This window comes from Corvus hawaiiensis, chromosome 25 (genome assembly GCF_020740725.1).
Source record: "Corvus hawaiiensis isolate bCorHaw1 chromosome 25, bCorHaw1.pri.cur, whole genome shotgun sequence".
NCBI classification, from domain to species: Eukaryota; Metazoa; Chordata; class Aves; order Passeriformes; family Corvidae; genus Corvus; species Corvus hawaiiensis.
Genome location: NC_063237.1, coordinates 6,895,400 through 6,909,144, shown reverse-complemented (window position 1 = coordinate 6,909,144; position 13,745 = coordinate 6,895,400). Strand labels below are relative to the sequence as shown.

At 57.7% G+C, this 13,745-nt stretch overlaps 1 protein-coding gene across 1 annotated transcript in view; it reads right to left on the bottom strand.

Moving 5' to 3' along the window:
- Positions 1 to 12,419, bottom strand: part of ZBTB16 (zinc finger and BTB domain containing 16) — a 54,689-nt gene extending 42,270 nt beyond the window's left edge. The window contains 1 exon segment of the mRNA XM_048328858.1: positions 10,774 to 12,419. Within this exon segment, the coding sequence (XP_048184815.1) occupies positions 10,774 to 12,041 (1,268 nt within the window). The 5' untranslated portion in view covers positions 12,042 to 12,419.
- Positions 12,420 to 13,745: the final 1,326 nt, after the last annotated feature.

Below are 13,745 nucleotides of genomic sequence, written 5' to 3'. Positions count from 1 at the left end.
TGTCTGACCCAGCCAGCCAGGGCAGACGCTGTGTGAGAGGTGACCAGAGGTAATTGAAAATACACGTGCGGCAGACCGGAGCAGAAGGGCTGCCTCAGCAGCAACCCTCGGCACAAGAGGTGACAGTGCTGGCACCTGGAGGATGACCGTCACGGGCCCACGGTAAATCAGTACTTTGCTGAGGCAGGGCTGGGCTGCCCGGGGCATGCGGAGCAGCAGAGCCACAGTCCCTGGAGCACACGGTCCCCAGAGCAGGAGGGCTGTGAGCAGCTCGGCTCTGGCACCCTGGTCCCCGTGGCTGCACGCCGCAGCACTGCATGTGGTGATGATGGAAGGCCCCTTCCTCGACACACGGATTGCTGGCGGGAAGCTCGCCATGCACGGCCGCTTCATTCACTTAGCAACAAAGGTGCTAATTAGGGAGCGAGCTGTTCTCCACCTCCAGCCAGAGGAGGATGTGGCACAGCTGCCGGTGCCGGCTGAGCCTTTGGTGCCCCACCATGCGGCAATGGCACTATGGGATAAGGCAAAAAGCATCCTGAGTGCCATCCTCAGGAGATGCCACCTCTGTGACGCCTCACTCAGCCCCCCCAGCACCACAGTCCACTCTTCTGCCATCCTCTTCCCATCTTCTGGCCAGGCAGAGCTGGACGGGTCTCTCTCCCAGAGCAAGGTCCAGTGTAAGCTCTCCTCCCAGTGATGCCTGCATCCTTAGCACACAACCCACCAGAGGCCCCTGCTCCCACCACCCATGTGCTGGCTGGTCATGGCCCCTGCTCCAGGGCAGCCTGCCACAGATCCCACCCTGCTAAATAATGCATTGGCCAGTGCTCATTGCTGCAAGGGAAGGGTTGATAAACATTTCTGCACCGCTTTAAGCTACGTTTGGTTCAACGCTGAGGGAAGAGCTGCCTCCAGCTAAAGGGTCAGAGAAGCCAGAAATCAATACAAGTGCTTGCCTCTGCATCCCGAGATCCCAGTGTCCCTCCCCAGATCCGTGGGCAGGGCTGGGCTGGGGGAATCCCACATGCAGGTCTGGGGCATCCCCTGGCAGCTCCAGCGCTGCCCCAACTCTCGGGTACTGCTGACTCAGCACCCTGCAGGCTGGGAGCTGCCAGTGGCCCGGTTCCCACCACAGCACCCATTTCCTACAACCCTGCCCTATGTGCAATCTTCCCCACAGCCCCAGAAATGCAAATCCCAAATTCCCCCCAAAAACCCCAACCAAATGCTGCCCTTCAGCTAGGGTGATGATGATCTGAAAGGCTGGGGGAGGCACAGCAAAGTCAGGATGGCATTTCCTCATCCCTCACCCAAGGAGAGGACAGGAACCTGGGAAGCAAAACCAATTGCTTTTCACTTTTCTTCCACTGGAAAGGTTTTCATCCAAGTTAAAATGTTCCTAAGATGATTCCTGCCACAGGGAAGCAGGTTTTCTGCCAGTTTCATTGCACACTTCTGGTTCCCACCAAGGCAACACGTGCAAGAGAAGGCAAGGGCAGTGTGGCTAGAGCTGACCAAAGAGGCTTCTCTGTGACAAGTGCCTCTGGTCACTGCTCTTACTCGCAGGAGTGCCCTGCCCTGTGCTCGGCACTTGGGATCTTTTCTACGAACAGGGGGAAGGAAGAAAGAGAAGAGGAAATCACCTCGTTCCTGGTAAAAATAGCAGACCGCCCCGGAGGGGAGGCGGGCGGGCGGGACATACAGAGGGTTTCGGTTCTGAGCGCTGCTCCATTTCGCAGAAAGGGGCCCCGGTTTGTGGGCTGGTGGCGCTCTGCTGTGCCCCGACCACCGCAGGGCACAGAGGAGCCAGCCCGGTGCCGCGGCGCACGGGGCGAGGGGCCGGCGAGGGGCCAGCGAGGTGCGGCTGCTGCACAGCGCCGGGGCCTCATCCCTCCCACGCGAAGGCCGTCCGAGTGTGCTGTGCAGCCGGCTGGGACCGCAGCCCGTGCCCAGCTGAGATACGATCTGTCACCGGCGCTGCCTGTGCCGCGCTGCTGGCAGCCCAGATTCACACGGTCTGAGAGCCGCTGGCAGGGTCTCTCCGCACCCAGCATCCTCTGTACATCCTCTCTGTCCATCCCCTCATCAGAGAACCCTTTTCTGCTACAATTTGCACATCCTATTCCAGACCTGTGACAATAGAATGGCTTAGAATGGCTTAAATTGGGAGGGACCTTAAAGCTCATCTCATTTCAACCCCCTGCCATGGACAGGGACACCTTCCACTATCCCAGGGGCAGCCACAGCCTCTCTGGGCAACCAGTGCGAGGGCCTCACCATCCTCACAGGTAAAGATGATACCTGAGCTCACAGCCATCTCTGCTCCTGCGTGACAGCAAAGCCCTGAGAAATCAATGGAACAGCCAAAGACATGCAGTGAAATCTGGAAGGCAACGAGCTGTCCCAAAAGCCTTGTGCTGCCATGCACATGCACTTTCAGGAAGGCCAGCTGGGTTTTGGTTGGGTTTTTTAAAAACACAGCCTGTGCTGTGGTGAAACTGGGCTTCTTGGAGTCGTAGCCTTCCTGGGTTTACTCTGTGCACCCCAAAATTAGTACAACCTGTCCCTAAGTACCATAATAAAAAACGCGTAGTAAGCGCTTTGCCTTTATTTATGTCAGTGCTGGTTTCAAGGAGGATGAATCATGCTTCCTCCTTAGCACTCCTTTCTAATATGATTTACTATAAATACTGCGTGGAGACAAGAATGAGGGAAGGTGACCAAGGGCAAAGCATGTGGAGTCCAGCACCATCCCCAGACTCAGCGGCAAAAGCATAAAAGTGATGCCTTTTCCTCTGGTCCTAAAAACATGTGTCAAACACAGTTACGGTGATAAAAAAGGGTACCTTTATATGAGGATCCTCAGACGCACAGATTCGTCAGGAAGAAAAGGCCGAAGATGCACACCCCGTGTGAGGTGTGTACAATTTTTACAGATCCTGCAAATTAGCATATCTGACAAGAACCCCCAATTAGGAACCTGCCTGGTAAAGTAATTCCCCCAGTTCTAGTACCTTCTAGATTCTCCCACCTCAGGATGGCACCCAGGCCCTGTTTACAAAAGTATATTTCGGAAAGCTGGTTTCAGCCTTGGTTTCTAAGGAGAACCAAGATAGCACAGGGATCCTGGAATTTGTTTTGTCTTTCTGCCTAGGAAAATGTTGAAACTAAGCTACAATATGAAGCTACAAAGCTACAAGTATATGTGTAAAGGATACAGAGAATATATAAAAGAAAAAAGGGTAAAAACCAAAACGGCATCAAAAGCACATCCAGTAGTTATGAGGGAGCAGCAAACCACACGTGGATTGTAACTGGTGCAGTACCTGGTGTGGAAATCATAAAATCACAGAATACCCTGAACCCAAAGGGATCATCAACATCCAGCTACTGGCACTGCACAGGACAGCCCCAAAAATCCCACCATGCGCCTGAGAGCATTGTCCAAATGCTCCTTGGACTCTGTGGCAGAGTTGGTGTTTGGGAATCACAATGGTTGGGAAAGATGTCTGAGAGCATTGAGTCCAACTGTTCCCCCAGCACTGCCAAACCCACCACTAAAGCACGTCCCTGGGTACCACTACCACACGCCTTTTGAAGCCCTCCACTGGCGACGGAAATGGCCTGGCGCTTGGGGCTGTGGGTTTTTTGAGTTTCTCTTTGTTTTTACGCTCAGCAGATGCTCCCCTTCCTTATAGGTCACCAAGGTGAAAGCAGGCATCTTCCTCCCCACCACAAGCTGCAGATGGATGAAAGTGCATTGTTTCAAGAAGGGGGTGCACAGGTCCCCTTGGCAGTGTGTACGGCAAACACCACAGCATCACCCGTGCCGGCATCCAGTGCACTCCCCCGCTGCAGCGAGCCTGCCGCTCCTCGCACAGCACTGAACAGAGCAGGGGTTATCAGCCTGGCTGATACACGCAGATAACCAGCCCATCTCCCGCGCTGACACTGGTAACAAAGCAGGGTGTTTAACGCTGATTTATGGTGGGCGGGCAGCGCTAGCCAGGCTTTGCGCGCCTTGCAGCGCTCGTGCCTACGTGGAGAAGCCTTTCCTCAATCGCACATTGCCGGCTTGTTTGCTAAACAACATGCCAATAAAACAGCAATGAGACAACGAAGGCCGATGGAAACCTGAACCAGCACAGCAGGGCGCGTATCCAACCATAATCTACTTAAAATCAGTTAAGAACACTACAGCGAAAATGATCTGGGCGGCCCTGGCCCCTGGCCAGCGCATAAGCCTGGGCCACAAAGGCTCGCTCCCACAACCCCAGTTTTAGGCAATGCTCCCTCCTTCAGACGCAGAGTGACCTCTTGCCAAAAAGAGGAATCCACCTTTCTTGTGAATGACGTGGTCCAACAGCACTTGTACTCTACCAGAGGTACCTGCTGCTCTGCTGTCAGCACAGATGTTACCCAAAGCGCTGCCAAGGCAAACCAGCGTGTTCCAAACCGAAACCAAGTGGTTCAGGCATGCCTCAGCCTGAATAAAGATTATCCAGATCGGACGCACAGGTGATGCTCCTTAACACCCCACAGCAGGTCTGACCAACTGGGCTTGAGCCTGGGAACAAAAGCAGATGTCACGACTGCAGTGGAAACTCATCAGCCCATATGAAAAGGCCTCTGGCCACACACAGACTCCCCTGCCATGTCTGCATGTATTCCAGAGGATGCATGAACCCTTTCCTGTTGCTCATATTATATGAATCCATCCTGTCTGAAATTCCCTATGTGCCACTCTCCCTGTTTCAGCTGGTACCTGTCACACCACCAATCTCTACCAGGGCCAGTGTGCACACCAAGCTCCGTCCAGGTCACCGGCCGCAGAGTGGGATGCAGATCCCTTCCAGCAAAGGAGGGAGCGATGCCCCGCAAAGGACTGATCCCACCATAAAGCGCTGAGCCAGGCCGGGGGGAAGAACCCCTCACCGGCAGAATGACACAAGCCAGGACTGCCGGGTGAGGAGGAATGAATGGAATAGGCTAATTTACACAGGAAGTGAGCACTTACCAGACCCTTCATCCCAACACACAAAACCCTCTGCCATATCTGGAAGCAATTACACCCAGTTAACATGATCTGCCTGCCACTAAAATTAACTGCAAACAGAAATATTTTTCACTTTTGCAACAGGAGATGCCATGGCCCCGTGTTTGGCTGCCGGGAAATATTTAGTAATTACTCATTTAAAGCCTCTCTTGAAGCTGTCAAGGGGGGTAGAGGGGGAATAAAAGAAAAATCTTGCTAATTGCAGGCAAAAAGGAAAATGCAGATCATTTTACTCTATCCAAGGAAAACAGATTTACAGACTGGTGTAACTAAAGAGCCAACATCCCACAGAAGCGGGGAAGGCTGCAGGAATGCTCAGTCACCAACAGCCCAGGCTGCTCTGCACCACTCCCGTGCTCCACAAGGAAAGGAAGAAACATTGGAGAGTCACTCCTGAACTAGCACAGGCTCTCGGAGGGGCCCTCTGTACAGCTGAAAAGGCTTTTTAACCAACATCACTCTGCAAGGTGTCACGAGGACTGAGGATGCTCTGCAAATCTCATCGAGCTGCTGCAGCCACAGCCAGCTTTGGGGAAGAGCCACCCAAGTGTCCTCAGCGCGGCAGGTTTCATGCATTGGGGTCCCAGCCCTGCAGCCAATGGGGTCCTGGTCCCTGGGAATTGAGCAGTGCTGGGGAAGGGGCTGCACACCAGGCAGAGAGCAGGCAGTGACCCTATCACGCCCCTGGATGTCCCTCTGCAAAGTATCAGAAGCACCAGGCATCATGGCCAGGAGAAACCAGAGTTCCACTGGGCAGGGGGAAACAAACAAACAAATACATAGAAAATAGGTGTTTTCTGAGGGGAACCTCAGAGCTTCACTTTCAAACGCAGTGCATGCATAACTAAACTGATGCAGAATAATGGATGGAATAAGGTAGAAGCCGAAGGGGGCTTTTCTCCCTCCACACTTGGAGCTGAGTATGGAAATAGTTAAGTCACCCACTGAATAAATCAAAAGTTCAAGGCTGCAACATACCATGCTGTATTCCCCCTCTGCCCATGACAAGAACCAGAGAGCCCCCGAAATCCCAAGCATCCTGCGCGGGGTCTCGGCCGGCGCTCACAGGTTACATGCTCAGGGTCAGCGCTGTGGACCTTAGCTGCAACATTCATTTCCTGAGCGGGGCACGTCCCCCTGACCATAAAGCTAATAAGAGCTTCCTCGCCCGGCTGCCCTGCACTGCAGCCCAGCAGCCAGGAACGCTGGTTTCCATTAGCCCCTTATGATGCCAGGTGCTGCTAATAAGGCCCATCAGCAAGAAACAAGAGCTGCCAGGTCATCCTCGAACTCTGGAAGTAATCATGGGCAGAGTTTGGGGGGCTGCTGCCCTGGCTTTTTCCTTCCCTCTCCCCCTTGCTTTCTATTTTTCCTCCTTTTTTTCAGAAGTTTAAATTGCAGTGGAACATAAATTGACGAATGCTTAAAATAAAATAAAAATAACTACTGTATTCGGCTACTGAAATTAACACTAATAACATCTCACAAAGCACTTGGGATCCGATTTATCACGTTTATTGCTTTAATGGTACACTGCATCTGTTTCTCACTGTGACATGCCGAGCAGTGCCAACGTGCCTAATGGCATTAGCAATACAACGCTCAGCTAATCCAGGTGGAGACAGGGGAGGTGAGGCTGCCAGAGGAAGAGCCAAAGGCTGGATCCCCATGGGAAGCTGCAGTTTTCCCAAGCAGGAGCCTTTCAGACTGGTGGGAGCATCGATGCCTGGCCCACCCTGAACACTGGTGCTGCTGGGAGCAGACAGGCAGATCCACTGCTTTTCTGTCTTTCAATGGGGAAAGAGGGCACAGATCTGGAGTTTGAGGTACAGTGGCTGGCCAGCAGTCACTGGAGCAGAGCGAGCCTCCTTACCCGTCTTTAAGTCCTTCACTGGCGCACACACATCTTTAGCTGACAGCTCAGCCATGGAACCTCGAAATGCAGAACAGACCTGACAGTTGGCATGGAAGCTTTTCCCCAAGGTCCATCCCCCCATATGACAGTGAGAACAAGCACCTTCCACCCAAAATTGCCCCACAAGGAGCATATGCACACCACTGGCCTCATGACACCACCACCACAAGGCACTTTTACTTTCCCGACCAGCATCTCCATCTTGCACTGACACACGTGGCGAGCACTGCCGGCAGCTGCATTGCCATGGAGGGCCAATTCCCAGGCAGCACTGGCTTGGGATCCTCAACTGTGCCATAAATGAAGCGTATGGGATCACATCCCACTGACAGCCTTCCCAGCCGCTATCACTTTATAAAAGACGTGGTTTAATTTTTTTAAAGTTTAAAGGTATTTAACTTCCCAATGACAAATTATGCCAGGCTCAGTTGGCAGCTCAGCACAGCTCTCGCCTTGCAGCTTGGAGGTTTTCCTTCACAAAACAACCCCAAAAAGGGCCACTGAACTATGGCTTTTTTGTCTGCAATTAGAAGCGATGATCGATACTAACATTAGATTAAGTTTGAACTTTGCTGAACCCAGAAGGAAATCTTTTATAAAAAAAATTAAAGACTCGACGACTCAATCTACACTCAATTAGTCAAAATCATAAGCTCAGTAAGGGAGAAAAAAATGTATCATGCAGCAGCCGGTGCGTTCAGGGACCTGAAAACCCCGATCAGAGGCAGAGCCAAGGCTTGTGGCCACTTGGCCCCCCAAAGGTCACAACTCAGCGCTCTTGGATATGACACGGCACAGACGATGCTGCCACGAGGCCAAGGAGCCGTGTTACCACGCTGGGCTAGGGCAGATGACCGTCCCTTGGGCACCGTCTGTCACCCAGGGCCAGTGGCCCCCTCTGCTCACCGAGGCCAGGCCAACCCTCTGCTCTCCTTTTTCATGCACATGCTTCCCATACTAAGGAAGACAGGAACAACACTCAGAAGGCTCCAAGACTATAAACATATATGTTTACACTTCTATAGGCATGTGTGTGTGTAAACAAACAGCCCCGCCATATGCATGGGCTGCCTGTGCTCTGTAAACAGGCTCGGCGCGCACTGGCTCACCGAAATCCTTGTGCAAAGAGCACCATTGGTGCTGGGTGGCTTTGGGCTCTGTCACCTGCTAGGGAAGCAGCACATGGAAGCTGTCACACTGGCAGCCAAACACCCCACGGAACAGCGAGGTACCCCCAGCCCTGGCCCCCTGCCCCTGGCCCCCAGCTCACCACAGCTGGGAGCGGCTCTGATCGGGCACCTCCGCGCTCGCATCGGGGTCGGAAAGCAAAACCACAGCAGCGAGTGCACGGCAGAAAGAGGTCAGAGAAAGCTGACGAGTGACACCGTGGTGCCCCTGGCACTTCCTGCCCCCATCTCCAGCCGGTGCACAGACGCCAGTGCAGGGTGCAGATCCCCAGGCCCCCTTACCACCAGGCAGTGGAGCGAAGAGGAGCCCGCAGCCAGCACGGTGCAGCTGCCACCAGAGCTGCTCCGGCAGAGAGCTGCAGATCCCAACCCAGCGCAGATGCTGTTTAACAGCTCCATGAATACAATAGGATCGCACAAATCCTCCCCAAATGGTAATTCTCACAACGTATTAGAAAGCAAACACTATAAAAAAGCCACATGAGACCCTGTCTACACACAAGCCGCCTGGGATTTAGACTTTGGGGGCCGAGGAGTGAGTTCATTGGACTGTGACCCAATGCCTTTCAACATGGACAGTCTTACAGATCAGTTTAAACACGGCTCAAAGGATTTGGCTAACCCTGCAAAGTTTGCCAGTGCCAGGTAATCGGTCTGAAAGGAAGAACAGGCAAACGGAGTTTGGCGTTGGCTTCAGCAACTGCCTTTAAGACTCCGCTGGCAGGGGCCAGTGCTGAGCTCCATGCTCCAGGTAGACCCTGAGCCCCGCAGAGCATGGTGTGTGCCCAGCCTCCCGATAAGGATCATGAATAAGTGAGAAATAAGCCACGGCTGCAGCCGCGGCTGTCAAAACAAGCTGAACCCGGGAAGGCGCTGTGAAATAGGGGCTGCTGTGCTGGACAGCTGGGCCGTGCTCCCTCATCTCTCGACCGCACGGGGAAGGATCTGACCGTGCAGCTCTCCCTCCCTCTGGACAGATCCACGGCTGGTGATAGGAGCCTTCGGACAGCCCCAGCATCGCCCTCCACTGCGGCCACAGCAATTGCTGCTCTGGGCTTGGAGGGGGAAAGGGAGAGCCTTGAGACCGTGGCGGAAAGGCACGTTAAAATTCTCTCTGAGCCCTCACTGCAGCTCTCCCGGTGACGTTCGGTCTGCATCACCGCACGGCCGAGGCGGCTTCGGGCACGTAACCAACGCCAGCCCCAGCTCTCCCACTTGTGAGAAGGGGAAACAAAGCCGAAGGCGGCTGTGCACCCACACGGAGCCGAGGACCCTCAAGGGGTGAAGGCTGCTCCCCGCAGGGTCCACGCGGCTGAGCGAGGGGCGATGCTGCCAGAACTCGCGCAGGGCTGAGGATCCCGGCTCGGCAGCTGCCGCCCTGCACCCGGAGTGTTCACGGGCTGAGCGTACGGGGAGCCACTGCTCCGGCACCCGACAGCAGATATCCCGCACGGCTCACGGGCAGCAAGCGTGCCGGCAGCCCCGACTTCCCCGCCGGAGGCGCGTGCCGGCACGGACACCGGCCCTGGAGCGCCTTATGCGCATCAGGACTAATTAACCTGTTGATTCATTAAAAATCTGATGGAGTGCGCAGCCAGGGGAGGCAGGGAGAAGCTACGGCACCGTGCTGGTGATGCCTTCTCTAGGCAGGACGCTGCTGTCCTGTCGCGGGGCTGCAGCCACACCGGGGGCCAGAGCAGCGCTCGCCAAAGCACGTCCAGAGCCGTGGGATTTGACTGGCGATGTCAATTCTGGTGTGGTAATTATCGTGGCTTCCTTCCCCAGCCAAATCGGGGAACAAGCCCTGATCCCTGAACCACGACCAGGAGGCAGCAAACAGCGGAGCACTGAGCTCACGTGTCAGTAACCACCACCACGCTCGCACCCCGCAGCAAGTCCCCAGGGTGCAGGGCTTGGAGTGAGCACACAGATGCCCCCACACTGAGCAGGGGAGCCCCAAAACCGCATCCGCAGCGATTGGATGTTCAGCCCTTCACCGTCCCCGCAGGGACAGACCCGCGGCTCTGCGGCAGCCTGAGCCCTCTGCGCTCGCCCCGCCGTTACCCAGCCTGACCCCCGCGCCACTTTGTGCAAAGTGTAAATGTTTCATAAACCGGGAAGCTGAGCAACACAAATTCCCCCCGAGCTGGCAAGTCACCGCATAGTGCCACCACTGCCCGTGCTGGTGTGCCCCAGCACTGGCACAGGAGGGACCAGCTCTCAGCAGAGGGTGGTGGGCAAGTGCTGCCTGTCCCCACTGCATCTCTCCACACACAGATCCCTGAACTCAAAGCGTAGCAACTGTGGGCTGCTTGGTTGATGCCGGCCAGGGAAACTGGTGGGGTTTATGGTCGCAGGAAACACCGACGGCCCCAGCTCATCCGAGCTGTTCTCCCCAGCCAGCACTCACTGGAAGGAACCTTCTGGCACGGTTGCCAGATCTGGGGGAGCTGCAACAGCCATCCCTCTGCGAATGCTACTCCACAAGCTGGTTTTGGGGTACGTGATGGAAACTTTGCACCAGCACGTACGATGCTCAGCCAGAAACGAAACCCTCTGACGAGATCCTGGCTGCCCGGTGCAGCATGCCACAGCACGGCCTCGGCACTCACCTGTGCTGCTCGAGGGTCTCGTTGTCCGGCAGCTCTGCCCCACACACGCTGCACTGCTCACCCAAGGCTCTGCTCTCCGTCTTCATGCCGGCTGCCAGCTCCCCCAGCTTACTGAACAGCTCCCGCTGGATGAAGCCCTGGGGCAGCAGCCCGCCATAGGCACTGAAGTCCATGGAGACAGCCAGGGCCGGCTGCACGTGCAGGGCGGACGCCACAGTGGGCGGCACGCCGAGCACCGGCTCAGTCTTGTGGTTCGGCAGCAGCGAGTAGATGCCCAAGGGCTTCTCGCCCGGGGCAGTGCCGGACGGCTCTGGCCCCAGTGGCAGCCCCTGGCCAGGCTCAGGGGCTGGCTCGGCACCCTCCTCACGGGTATAGTGCAGTTCACGGGCACTAGTGATGACACTGCTGCGGGTTGGGGTGCCAGGTCCTTCCTTGCCCTTCTCGTCAGGCTTCTCCCCACTGGAGGCACCGGGCTCGGCTGTCCGGGGGCTGTCGTGGCTGGAGGCCTCATCCACCTGCATCGCTTCCGTTTTGACTTCAGAGAGGCCAGGGGGGCGGCAGGTGGTGGCGGGGCGTGAGTCCTCGGGGGCACTGGGTGGCAGGGCACCCTGCAGCAGTGACTGCCCAATGGTCATTAAGCTGTCCACTGCCGCCTTGGTGGGGCTCATGGAAGAGAGGGAGCAGTAGGATGCGGAGGCAGAGGGGCTCTGCTCCGCTGTGGCTGCTGGCAGACTCTGGCTGGCCATGCCAGCATAGCCACTCTCCTCACCAGTGGGCTTGGAGATAAAAAGGCCCTTGATGTACCTCGACTTCCTCTCCTCCTCTTCCTCAGTGGTGGCGGTGGCACCTCCATCAGCCATGGTGACCTCGGTGTCATTTTCCTCAGAGGCCTGTATAGTCTCCAGGATCTTCAGGCACTGCTCCTCCAGGTACTCAATTTCCAGGATCTCGGCGGCATAGAGCAGATCGTCCAGGTCCTCGACCTTGGCTTGTAGGGTGGCAGTGTACGCGTACTCCAGGATCTGCTGGAACGTCTTTGGTGAGAGGAAGTCCAGGGTGTAGTGCTGGCTGTTGCGGTGGAAGAGGATCTCGAACATCTTGCTGGTGCAGGCCAGCACGGTTCGGTGCGCATGGAACTCCTGGCTGTCCACCATGATGACCACGTCGCACAGCGTCCCCGCCAGGCGCATCTGGTTGGCTTTGTGCAGCAGCCCGGTGGGGTGGCAGGGGTTCTGCAGCTGGATCAGCCCCATCTTAGTAAGATCCATGGCGCGCCCCAGGCTCACACATCAGGGTGTCTCGCCGTCGCTCAAATCTGGGACCAGCTTTGTGTGCCGACTATCTGCGAAAACAAAAGGCGGAGGGGGAGAGGAGCAGAGTGGAGCGGGAAGGGGGAGCGGTGAGGGAAGAGACGAAAGAGAGCGAAAAGGGGGAAAAAGAGAAAAAAAGGAGAGGGAGAGAGAAAAGCCGGGGGGAGAAAGGAGAGGAGAAGGGAGCGGGGAGGAGAGAGAAGTTAGCCCGCAGCCCAGCAGCGACTCGCCCAAAAGTTTCCGCGCTGCTCGGCGGATCCGCAGCTGCCGGAGCCGCGTCCCCGCTGCCGCCGCCTGGGGAAGGCAAGGGAGGGAAGGGAGAGGAAGGTGCGCATCCCCCGCCGCCGCCCGGCCGCAGCTCCGGCCGCCCCGTCCCGCCGGCAGCGCGGCCCCATCAGGTGCGCGGCGAAGCGGCGGAGCCCCGGCCCCACGGCGGTGCCGGGGCGCGGGACGCGGGGGGGTCCCGGTGCCGCCCCCCCTCGCCCGCACTCACGGCGGCCGGCGGCTGCTCCGGCAGTTCGCACTGCCCGCTCTCATCGCCGCCGCCGCCGCTCGCCGCGCCGCGCAGCAAATCACGGCGGCGCCGGCCCACGGGCCGCCCCGCGCCCGCGTCAGGCCGCCCTCCGCCCCCACCCCCTCCGCCCGCGCCCCCCCGCGCCGCGCCGGGCTGAGTGCGGGCGCCCCCGCCCGGCCCCGCCCCGCCCCGCGCAGCCCCGCACCTTGCGGGAGCGGAGCGGGAGCGGCTGGACAGCGCTGCCGACAACAAACATGGAGGAGCCGCAGGCGGCGGCGGGGAGCCCGGCACCCGGAAGCCCGGCGGCACCGGGGAGCGGCAGCGGGCAGCGGCGCGGCTGCCCCCGGCCCCGTGCGAGCGGGGCTGCGCGCCCCGACGGGCTGCGCCCACCGCCCCGACGGGCTGCGCCACCGCCGCGCCCGCGCCAGACAAAGCCGCCCCCCGCGCCGCGCCTGGGCGGACCCCCGGCCCCGGGGGTGGAGACGGTAAAAACCAACCCCAGAGCCCAGTTTGGGGTCCGGTGGCGGATTCCGACCGCAAGCCGGTGGTTGTGACATGGTGTGACGCCGAGCACGTTGTCGCCCCGACGAAGCTGCTTTCCCTTCCCCCCCCCCCACCCCCCCCGCGATGAAATACTGACGCCGTGACGGCACCACTTGTATGTAGGGATGTGGGGGGTGCCCGCAGCCCAGGACGGGCCATGGGGCTCTGCCGCAAGGGTCGGCCTTGGGAAGGGAGCGAAACACACGGGAAGGCACCGGCCCCACCGTGACACCGACAGCAGCGCTGGCAGCGGCACGAGCAGCGGGCCACGAGCCCAGCAGCTCTGTGTGCCCTGAGCGTCCTCGACCCTCGGCCCTGCGCGTGCCTCAGCTCCTTGGCGGTGCCCAGAGACCTGTGTAATCCTCAGGGAGGGGCAGCGTGGCAGCCGCGCAGCTCTCCCTTCTGCCTTCCCTCCCTGCTGCACCCGTGGCACAACACAGCCAGCGCAGGGCCCGGCGTCGTCAGCTAAAACAACAAACGCGGACGGCATTAGTACAAAGATACCCTTGGGGTAAAGCAGCGCAAATGTAATCTAAGGAGAACGTTATGGGGAAGTGTGTTTATAATTATAATGGGATTTAATGTACTTTGGGACCAGATGATAG